The 12036-nt window shown below is 38.1% G+C and overlaps 1 protein-coding gene across 8 annotated transcripts in view; it reads right to left on the bottom strand.

Moving 5' to 3' along the window:
• Positions 1-12036, bottom strand: part of ZNF131 (zinc finger protein 131) — a 29365-nt gene that overhangs the window by 16661 nt on the left and 668 nt on the right. For 4 of the 8 annotated variants that reach the window (XM_015589848.2, XM_006912434.3, XM_006912435.3 and 1 more), the window contains exons 2-4: positions 11568-11706; positions 10421-10522; positions 3877-4021 (exon numbers count right to left, since the gene is read on the bottom strand). In XM_015589848.2, coding sequence (XP_015445334.1) covers positions 3877-4021; positions 10421-10522; positions 11568-11691 — 371 coding nt within the window. In that variant the 5' untranslated portion in view covers positions 11692-11706. Of the gene's footprint in view, positions 1-3876; positions 4022-10420; positions 10523-11567; positions 11726-11790 lie in introns of those variants that run through there. The other 4 variants (XM_006912433.3, XM_015589851.2, XM_015589850.2 and 1 more) reach the window with 3 other exon arrangements.

The following is a 12036-nucleotide window of genomic DNA, read 5'->3' as shown; positions in this document are numbered from 1 at the left end:
ATAATTTGTGCCTGACTTAAGTCGATGTAATCAATGACATCACTTGGGCTCTAGAAAGCATACATGTCAGCTTCAAATCACTAGCCAGGGTTGTCATGGATGACAGACTGGCACTGGACTTCCTCCCTAGGGACCAATGTGGCGCCTGTACAATTGCTAGAAACACCTTACTATACTTATCTTTTATATATATATATTTTTATTACTTTATTATTATTATTTATGCCTACAGCACCTGGGCTTCCTAGGTAGTTTCCCATCCAAGTACTAACCAGGCCCGATCCTGCTTATTAGCTTCCGAGATCAGACTTCAGGCTTGTTCAGGGTGGCATGGCTGTAGACCTTGGACTGTGGCTCCACTGGGGCGCGAACCCAGGACCTTCTTCTGCGTGTAAAGCAGACGTGCTAACCACTACACTATGGAACCACGACCAACCTCGTTATACTTGATTAATGCTTAGGGCTAAGTTAAAAAGTCAGTCCAGAAACTAAAGAAGCTACCTAGCTTTCTAGGAATTTGTTTAGTAGGTTAAGTCTAGGACTTTAGAGGAAAGGGTTCCTGGTTAAGCTCAGCACTGCAGGGTGGCCACATCCTACTTCTTGAAGTTCTGTTGATAGTTGTCTTAAGTCCAGTGTGAGAAAAGTTGAATGATTTAGGTCCCAGTCCCTATTTGTCAGATTAATCAGACTGGTTAATGGAGGCGTGGTAGACACATGATAAAATTCACTAGAAGTAAAATAATGCAGAAATAAGGATATTGTTGGGAGATAATCTTTATGTTTCTGCATGTCTTATAAACAAGACACTGACAGCCTTTTGATCTGGACTATCTTTTCAAGGTTGTAGCAAGTAGCCTTAGAAGATAGAGCCTGTCTTCCTCCAGAGTGAAGGGCAGGTTCATTTCTTGTCTATAAAGATAACAGCCCCTCTAGGGCAAAAACTGTGCAGGTCTGCTTGCAACTCATTATAAAAGATTTGGGTTTCCTAAAGCTCAGAGTTCTCAACTGTGGTGCAAACCACTATGAGTACAGCACACACCTAAGCAACTGTGTCACCCCTGTGGAACTTGATACAAACACGAATCCAATGCTGCTCCTTATATGCTGTGAAAGAGACCCTTCACAGTTCTTGACAATAACCCAATTTTAAAAATGGGCAAAAGATTTGAACAGACACCTCACCAAACGATAGATGGCAAAAAAGCATATGAAAAAAATGCTCAACATCACTAACCTCAGAGAAATGCAAATTAAGACCACCTATGAACATGGCTAAAATGAAAAGGCTTCATCATACCAAGTATTAGCAAGGCTGTGGAGCAACTGGAACTCTCACATACTGCAGGTTGGAATGTAAAATGGCACACCACTTTGGAAAACAGTTTGGCAGTTTCTTTAGAAAATTAAACACATCTACCATACAACACAGCTTTCCACTCCTAGGTCTTTACTGAGAGAAATGATAGTGTATGTCAAAAAAACCTGTACACAAATGTTCACAGCCACTTTATTTGCAAACGCTAAAAACCGGAACAACGTAAATGTCCATTAACAGGTGTATATCCATACAATGGAATAGTACTCAGCAATAAAAATGAACAAAGTAATATACTCACAACATGGAAAACTCTCTAAAACATAACACTAAGTGAAAAAAAGGGTCAAACATGAAAGATTACACATTGTAGAAGTCCGTTTAAATGACATTCTAAATAAGATAAAACTAAGGTGATAAAAACCAGATCGGTGTTGCCTGGGGCTGGGGATCAAAGTCCACTGTAGAATCATGAGAAAACTTAGGGTGACGGAAATGTTCCTCTATCTTGATTGTGGTGGTAGTTACGCAATTGTATACAATCAACAAAATTCAAACTCTATACTAAAGTGTGTATTATATGTAAATTATACTTCAAAAGGCTGGGGAGGAAAAATCTATAAGACAACTAACTGCTGCTTTCTAACAAATAACCTTCTTATGCAGTTTAAACAAACAATGATGCAATTTCAGTGTAGCAAAATAAGATCCTAGTATTTCAGTGTTATTCAAAAAGTTTGCAGAAGTTATACAATAACCTTTTCAGCATAGAGTTGCCTTAACCAGTTGATTTAACCGCAACAATATTAACTGTTAATCCTAAATTGTATTACAATAAGCAGCAAATATGTAATAATGTAATCTTCCTATTTTCCTAACTGGTTCAAGAAACAATTCAACATGTTACTGTATTTATACTGAAAAGCACCGATGGTTGCAAGTACTATAAGAATCCCAGTCTTATAATAATAACAAATCCTCTAAAAGGTTCTAAATAGGACTAGGAAAACAGCTGTACCTAGTTGTTCTTACCTTCTTCTCTCAATGACTATACAAAATCCAATCTAGGCCACTGTCATAGAATACATTCCATTGTTGTTGCCAAGTGTTCACTACCATGAACAGCAAAGGGACCACACGGATAGAATATTTTTTTTTCCTAGAAGATTCTCATCTAGGATTTAATCACAAATCTGGAATTGCCCCATTCAAATATGAGAAGATATGACCTAATCAGGTATATATCCTCAACACACCTCTATTTTGCTACTCATATCTCAGCTCTCTCTGCAGGAGAGTACTGATCTGGTTTTAATCAGCATGAACCCATCCAACCATTCACAAATGTCTACCGCATACCTATGTACTAGGCATCATTGAATACACACATACTAAGCTCTTGTCAAAAAAGTTTAACTTTGAATTGTCATCAAAGTAATTAAAAGCTCATTAGGAGAAATGATATTTATGATTAGAGTTCAATTGTTTCTTAAATTATTCTAAATTATATCTTTTGACTAAATCACACCAGTGAGTTTACTATTGTGCCCCATGTGAAATGGATATTACCAAACTGCTCTTCAATGTCATGCCAATGACCTATACTGAGGTTCATCATAACAGAACAAGGAGATAATAGTTCAAATTTTAGAGTACTATGTGCCAGACACCATGCTAAGCACTTGACCTGCATCAGTTAATTTAATCCTCACAAACAATTCTACGTAGAAAGCACCATTATTATCCCCATTTGACAGATAAGGAAACTGAGCTGCTGACAGGAAACTAATTTCATTAAAGCGCCGCACACAGTGGTAGAGCTAGGATGCAACTCAGGCAGCCTGACTTCAGGGAGCTTGTTCGGAATCACTATATTAGGTATACAGAGTCATGCCACTATTCATTGTGAAAGATGGTGAAGTCTTTATTCATTACATGTTTTCTTAATACTTCCTATGAGAAACTTTGTGTTTTGATGCCAGGAGTGGCTCCTAAGGAACTGATTTGTTCTCAACTTATAACCATGAGTAACGTTAACTGAGTACTTTTTCTTTGCACTAGGTGTTTCAGAACCTGAGCTAGATTTAGCCCAACGAATAAGTATACAGATTTAAATGGCATACATTTTGGCCACTATATTTCTAACTTCACTGATTATCGCCTCCACCTGGCCTATTTATTTTACCAATTTCCTCACTTACTTTCAAACAGTACTATGTTAATCTTTGTATGCCAAACTCTTTTAAGAATAAGGCTTGGTACAAATTAACAACTTGAATTCAACAAAAGAGTTTACAGAGAACTCCTTAAAAGCAGAGCAGTCCTCCTTATTTTATTAGATACAAAAGATGCTACTTTGGTTAATCTCAGCAGTATTTACATAAGGACAAGAAATCAAGTGTGAGAGAAAGAACAATCGGTATCCAGAAGAATTTTAGAGATCCTTAAGTATTCTTAATTTCAAAACATCAGTTCTTTATGGCATAACATATACAACAATTTCTTGACTAACAGTTATGGTGCACATGACTGAATATAACTGTACTTCAATAAATAATTACCTGACTTCAAGGGCTTTGATAGCTTCCAGCATTTGTAGAAACTCTGCTGCTTTCCATACATCATTGGCTTCTTCTTCTCCTTGTATCATTAATTTTGCTGTATATGTGAACTCAATTAAATGACGAAAGGCCATTTTACTAACACCTGTAAAAGACACGTGCTTTAGCATGCATTCGTGTTGATTCAAAACATTTAGTAAAGAAAAAAAAAGTCCAGTGTTTGAAACTTGATTAGTATTTGTGATTTTTGAAGATTATTTCTTGGCAGAATCCTCATTTAACAGTACAGTATTACTATAGCCAAGTCTCAGTACTAACTAACAAACTACTTTAAATCCTTTCCCAAAGATTTCCTAAGGCTCTTACAGAAGAGTAAAACCAATCTATCTATCAAGCATGAGTCGGCTAACTATTACATGTCAGACATGCTATGTTTCCTGACAGCTCTGCATCAACTCAGCTCTAAAATCTTCAATGGCTTTTCCCATAGCTTAGCAAATAAAGATCAGTACCATTCTGCCTTTATTTCAAGGTTCTTCACATTATTTTTCTACTTATCACTTATTTTCCCTTCCCAACTTTACACTATATTGAACACATTATATACTAATTCTCAAATAAACCTTTCACTACCTAACAGCTCCCTTATCTTCATTAATACTTGCTTGCTTTCCTGAATGCTTAATAACTATCTCTGTATGAATCGTATCACCCCTGAGGCCCAATTCTAATGTCACATCTTTAATGTAACCTTCTTTAGAATGTCCCCCAGGCTGAACTCTGTACCTGTTCTGATCATTATAATTCATGGATATCTCTTGACTGTAAGCTACTTGAGGGAAATGATTTTGTCTCTACACTCACCTCCAACACCTAACACGATGCTTCCTAAAATGCAGGCACACAAGTAGAAATAAATGTTAAAGTCACTTTTAAAATTAAGGGTCCATGATTTCAACTTTTCTTTACAAGTTTGATGTTTAAATTTTGGCCCCAAAAGATACTTTATTTCTTTATACCCTTCAATGCTGTATATTATTATTCTAGTCTGGTAATACAAGGCTACAAAAAGCTATTGACAGAAACAAAGAGAAAACTACTTCTTAACATAAATTTTTTAATAATAAGAAACACCCAAGTCCATACAATATGCACAACTGCACACATGAAAATATTTTTATGTTCTTCCCATGCACTTTGTATACATGAATGTGGCCTTCAGGACAACAGTAAGAATACTGGTGGAATATCCACCATGCCCTATTTGTGTAAAGAAAGGATATCATTCAGGGAGTGAGCACTTTCAAGTTTTAGTTTAGTTGCGGCTCTCCGTGACCTGTGTGATTTGGGACAAATCAGAATCTCTGAGCCTCAGCAGACTCATCTTCAAAATATCTGAAAGCAATGTGAATACTGAGAAACACTATAAAATATAATGTAATATGACTATGTTACATGCTACCAAATAAACAAACTAAAAATAACTGGAGTCAATGAAGACTAATTTTATTTGGGTCCACTAAATCTTTTATCTCCTGATTGTTATTCTTTATTATATTGAGTAGTCTGAGAGACAGCTTTTTTTTAAAGGGAGTTTTGACCAAATGCTCCAAAGTGCAGCAAAAGTCCTTTCTAAAAACAATGCATAAATCTTTCCTGAAGTGAAACAAGATTTTGATTTTTAATCACACACACATCAGGCATAACTCTAAATATATAAGTATTAACTCACTTATTCCTCATAACCCTATGAAGTACTTATCATTATAATCCTCATTTTACAGATGAGGAAATTGAGACACAGAGAAGTAACTTGCCAAAGGCACATAGTTATTAAGTGATAAAGCTAGAATCAAACCGATGGCACGACTCCAAAGTCCATGGTAAAGGTTTTCAAATAGGATGATGGCAGGAAACGTTGCTGCTCAGAAGAATTTAAGCCCACGGTCTCATTCACTACAGGACTGCAATCTCCTATTTATAATTCCAAGTTCCCCAAATCTCTTAAAACCAGTTTTCCCATAAATTTGGCATCAAAATTTGATCCGAACTGACATGACATTATTTATCATCTTTATCCCAATTAAATATTAATATGCTACGCTGCCAAAATATTATTTGATTACAGTGTGTTTCCTTAGACCTCAGTGGGAATATTTTGTAATACACAAACTGCATTATCTTTAGAAAATTCTAAAAATCTGTAATTTCAAGAAACATCTGGCCTCAAGGATTTGAATATGTAGACTGCACCCAATCTTGGTTAATCAAAATCACCTGTAGACTTAATAAAGCATAGGTCCCTGACCTCTAGAATCAAAATTAGGATAAGAACTGTTTTTTGTGTTTTTTGGGTTTTTTTTATAAACACCCTTAGGTGCTTCTTATGTGGCCAGTCCAACACTGGTCATAGAAATTAACCACTGACCTAATTAGCTTCCATGATTTAAACTAGTAACTCCTAACCAGGCAAATGAAATAGTGGTAGATGCTGTATGGTCACAAAAATATTTTATTCTCTATCAGCACTAGTTTGGTAACTCAAATTTCAGCCCATTTTCTCATTGATATCTTGCTTCTCTCATAATAGAAGTATGCCATGGAATACAATTTTTATAAACAAGTATCTAAGAAAAATGTTAATATTAACACCTTAACCTGAGTCTTTTTTCACTAAGGAAGAAGCAAAGGGCAGCATTCTGGAATTTCTCCAGTTTTAGGGAACTCTCCTAACTGGTGGAAACTCTTACTCAAAAAGGATGCACGAATGTGTACTTAGATGTTTTGTCCTTGACAGTACAGGCTAAAATTTGACACAATGATAGACTTGATATCAAAGAGAGAACTAGTTGCTTATGGATCTGGTTCCAGGAAGAGTAGAGAAAGAATAGATTTAGAAAATTGGAGGCTCAGGTTAGGAGAAAGCTATGTATTCTGAACAGGAAATGAATGTTGAAGATTTTACATGGTGTGAATTCAACTCATAAACCACAAAGCAATTGGCTTTGAGGACAAGAATTCTGAAGTGAAGGTGAAGGTAAGCCTGTGGTTCTAATCAAAGGTAACTTACTTTACCAGGAACCTAGAAAAAGGGAGGTAGTTCAGCTTGCATCTAATGACAGTTTTAGTCAGAGCATACTAGAATTCAAATTTATTTTACATACATGTCATTTGCTTTTATAAAACCCTATAGAGGCAGTGGTTCTCAACACTGGATGCACACTGAAATCGTCCTAGGGCAGTGTTGCCTTAACTTTGCTGTAGACAGGAATCATCTGAGGATCCTGTTCGGCTTCAGCTGGTCTAGGGTAGCGACTGAGAGTCTAAATTTCTAACAAGCTCCCAGGTGATGCCCAGGCATCACTGCTCCTCGGACCACACACTGAATAACAAGGACCTAAAGAACTTCTAAATACAGATGCTTGAATCCCAACCTTCGAAGACTGATTTTATTGATTTGGAGATACAGCCTGGGCACTGGTACTTGCAAAAGCTCCCCTGATGTTTCTAATGTGCCGCTAAGGACAGTAACCATCACTATATGTTTTTATTCACATTTTATATGTGGGGGTTCCAGTCCTAGCTAAGATGAAGAAAGCACAGTCTACCCTATCTTCTCCATTGATTACAACTAAAAATCCTGGACAGAATATACATAAAGCAAATATACAAGGATTCTGAAAAATATATGGAAGCAAGCAGACTGGAGAGAGAAATCAAAACTCAAAAAACAATGGGCCTCCTGGTTTTTCTTTTTCCTCCCATATACCCCAGCTTAGACTTCAGGACAGCCCAAATCTCATAACTATGTAGCAGGTGCAGACAGAAAAAGCTCCAAGAGCAACTCTTTCTGGCTAGAGACCCAGGAAAGAAGATGGAGAGTGTGGGGGTGGGAGTGTGAGAGGATACTTGGTTTTTATTCCTCTCAGCCCTGCCTCAAAGCAAGCCCCAGTTCTGATGCTGCACACCTGTGGCTGGTGGCCACCAAGCAAGCACCTAAACTCCAAGAGAAAGTTCTCTCTGACAGAACTAGGAAAGAGACTACAATCTGAAGAGCAAGAGAATTCTTGTCATTTTTTTTCTTTTCTCTCCCCACTCTGTTCGAGAAGTAGATCCTGTGGTGGGAAGTGTAGATAGCACAGGGAGGCTAAAACCCATTTTCTAGCTTAATAATCAGGAAAAGGATCTCCTGGGAGCTAAAGTGCAGAGGAAATCTAAAAAGAGAGCTAGAAAAGGTCTTCTGTGTATGTAGTCTCAAGCTCACCACTGAGCTGCACGCATGTGCAACTGACCTGCGGTGACATAGCAAAGGCTTTGAGAACTGCACTTCAGCATGAACTACTACCCAGGTCAGCACACCTGGGACCTGAATAGCACAACAAAAGTTTTGAAAACTAAACTGGAATTGGATCTACAGCCCACATAAGGCGGTATGAATCTAATCCAGTTGACTGCCTCCTAAAATAAAACAAACTAAACCAAAACAACAAAAGCATTCTCTAGAGAATTTTAACAGCACCCAGAGTGTGATGACTTAATATTCGAAATACCCATGACGTAGTCCAAACTACTTATCATATTTTCAGATTAAAAAAAATAAAGATGCCCAAAGTTACAAAACTGACACACAGGAAAGCCAGGACTATAACTCAGGTTTTCCATTTACACCTGCAGGGCTTTCTCTATAGCCAGGTGACCAGGAAGACAGCACAGCAATCTCAAAATTAATGGCTTAAGACACTGAGCCAAACTAATTCTTTAAACCTGAATGTGCCAAACAACAAAAATAGAGAGTTCTTACACTTTACTTTCTTATCTGCCTACAGTTTAAATACTAAAAGCTTGTGTGCTGTATTATAAAGGACATAGCAGGTCGGAGATACTTAGAAGTACAAGACACAATCCCAAGATGATTAGTCTTCAGAAGAGAGGATCCTACTTCTCCAGATAGTTCAGTACTCCTTGCTCCACAGGCAATCTAGATTCTAGCCTAGGCCATTTATTTTTTTAAACTTTTCAAAATTCTGCTGAGACGTCAACTCCTCTTTGAAATTTTTTCTAGCTCTCTAAGGCAGACTAAACCACTCATTCTCCCTCCTCAGTGACACCATTCCACACTAAATGTCTCTGCAACATTTTTGCACTCCTTTCTTTACCTGTTGCTTATCCATGATTAAATCTGCAGGTTTTTTTTAAGGCCTTAGTCCTCAATTCTTCATTTCATGGGTCTAGCATGGTACATACATGTAATAGATAACTGATAAATAGCTCCAATTTATTAAGCTTTGACAACACACTAAATACTATTGCAGGCACTCTGCATGCATGTTATTTCAATTAATCAAGCCTATTAGCCCACTTTTCAGATGAGGGGGCTAATATACAATTGAGATAAAGTAATCTGCCTGGGATCACAAAGTACTTCAGGTGACTAAATGGAAATCTTACCTTGTAATAAAAACCAATATCATCAAGGCAGCTAGACTGTCATGGTAGTAAGCTTTGTGGACTTCCATTATGTCTATGCTCTGTCCATCACAGATAATTAAAAGATAACCTACCTATGGACACAGTAACTAGAATGCTAGATAGGGAATGTACCAAAATTAAACCTGAATCTGGCAAACAACAAAAATAGAGAAGAGCAAATATACAAGGACTCTGTATTTTCTTTACTCCCATAGGCATGAAAATTTTTCCAAGGGAATAGTGTTTCTAGGCAACCCATTCATAACAAAGAACATATACACCATGAAAGAAATACAAAATCACACCTCAAGAACCTTCAAAGAAGCTAAAATTCTGTTATTTATGTAGGTAAACTGATTTATTTCCTACAGTTTTGAATTGGGAATCCCTTGCTAGCTGCGCAACGTTGGGCAAGTAACATTTGGAGGGTGTTCCCTGATGTGATGTGGAAATCCACAAAGCTTACTTCAAAGGATTGCTTGAACCTCATAAAATGCGCATAAACTATGTAGCACAATACCTGGCCTTTGGTGAACTTTTATTACAGAAAAGTCAAGCAAGTACAAAAAATCATTTATTATGATTAAGACAATATCCAGCAAATAAGTCCTTCCATCCCAGACCTTCTATAGTTATTAGAACTTCTTCTGAATGCTACTTCAGTTCACCTTTCTTAACTCTTTGCATATTATGGCAGCCAACTTCACAATGTGCATGTCATTTGGACCTCTGCTAGTAAAGGCCTCTACTGTACCCTGTGGCATCCCCACCAGTCTGAACAAAGATGGAAATTTACTTGTTTTCAAAAGACAGTAAACACTGGCTTTTAGCAGTGGAAAAGACTCCTTTAAAAGACCAACATCTACCATCTAACCTAAGAGTTTTTCCTGGCAGATCGTTTTACCAAACACTTTGCTGAAAGTAAGAATTCTCAGGTGTCAAAAGAACAATTTATTCAGCCACCTAACAGGAACTATCATGCCTATGTCCCATGGTATCTTGCTAACTTGACTGTCTAAAACGTCTTCATCAATTATAATTCTTGCTAAGCATTGTATTTAAAACAAACATTTACCTTCTATCTCCACCAAAGGTTCCTGAGTAAACTCTTGAAAGAATTTGTAGAAGAATTTACTGCAAGCAGCCAAAACAGCCTTGTGGGCCTTAAAATGGTGACCTAGGTAAAAAAGAAAATAAAATCATACATAGCCACGAAAATGAAACATAAAATTGGAAAACAAATTAGAAAATTATATCAAGTAGATCTTTATGGTATAATTATAAAACTATACAGATTACTGAACTCAAGTCACAATATTCTTGGCAGCTATCTTGACAAATTTTAATCTCTATTAGACAAAGTCAGATCTTTACTTCAAAGACCCTATTAAATCAGTTTTATAATGGCCAGGTTATAACACTCCAGGAGGTAAGGAACCTCCTACCACTTGAGTGAAAGACATAGTCTATTAAGTTGAAACTACTAAACATAAACACAACCCAAAAGATTATAGTTCATTTAAAAAGAGGGAGAAAAAAGCCACAGAACAAGCACAAAGCTGGATGTGTTTGCTATGAGAAATATTTTAATGTGTACAAAATCTGGAAGCTTGATCTACAGTAGATCTACTATAAAAAAAACAGCTGGCTTTGAGAAACCAATTTTTACTCAATGGAAAAGACACCCACGCTGAGTTTGCCTCCATTACAATGACAACACCCAAAATTGATAAAGTCTCCATTTTATTATGGGAGTTCTCAAAGAGGGTACCAGTGTAGAAAGGATTTTCTCACATTCTCCCTCCAAGACCATTTGAGAAAGTAGAAAAAAAAATCAACACTTCTCAAATGACTCCTGTGAGATATTCCTCAAAGTAGCTTATCAATAGAAAACTATTAACCAAACATTTAGAGACATCCTCCCTCCTATCCCCACAACATAATCCTGCACTCCAGTGTTCAATGGGAAAACTTCAAAAGGCTACAAAAAGTTAAAATGCCATAATTATGTTGAAAAACTGACTGGCCCGCCAACTAGCCTTCTACAGCATGGTCTAAGTGAGCTGACACTGACAAGTGACCGACCACAGGTCCCAGCGCACTCTCTCCGTTGACTTTTGATAGCGAGCCCATAGAGGGTGGGTAAAAAAGGCGGGTGGGGGAAAGGGAAATAAGAACTGAAGCCACAAATTCACTCTCCTCTGCCCGACTACCCTACCCACCGTCGACAATCAGGGTGATGTCAGTAAACCGGTCCTGCTCTCGCTGTTCATTCAACCGGTCCAGGATCATTTTATGGTGTTCAGGGAACTCCTGAAGGCATTCCATCGTCTCTTCGGCCTCCATGGCCGTCGGGTTGCTCTACAAAAGAGGAGCATGATAATGTACATCCATGAGCTTGGGCTGCGGAACAAAACCCCTAAAACATAAAACAAAACCCCAAACCTCAGCAACGTGAAAAGAGGGGGAGGGGGAGGCAAGAGGAGAGGAAGGCGAGAGAAGAAAGAAAGGCGAGCCGGGTGGCTGCCGCGCGTTGGGGGCCGGAGCCGCGGCCGCGGGACTCCGAGCCTGACCTAATTGGAGTCGGGAGACGCGAGCTGGAGCGGGGTGGGCACAGCGCCGGAGGCTCCGGGCGCCGGGGTGCGCAAGTCCGGCAGCGAAGGGGGCCCGACCGGTGCGGCGGCCCTCTAA

This window comes from Pteropus alecto, unplaced genomic scaffold (genome assembly GCF_000325575.1).
Source record: "Pteropus alecto unplaced genomic scaffold, ASM32557v1 scaffold73, whole genome shotgun sequence".
NCBI classification, from domain to species: Eukaryota; Metazoa; Chordata; class Mammalia; order Chiroptera; family Pteropodidae; genus Pteropus; species Pteropus alecto.
Note: the sequence above shows the minus strand (reverse complement) of the source record. Positions and strands in the feature narration are given on the sequence as shown.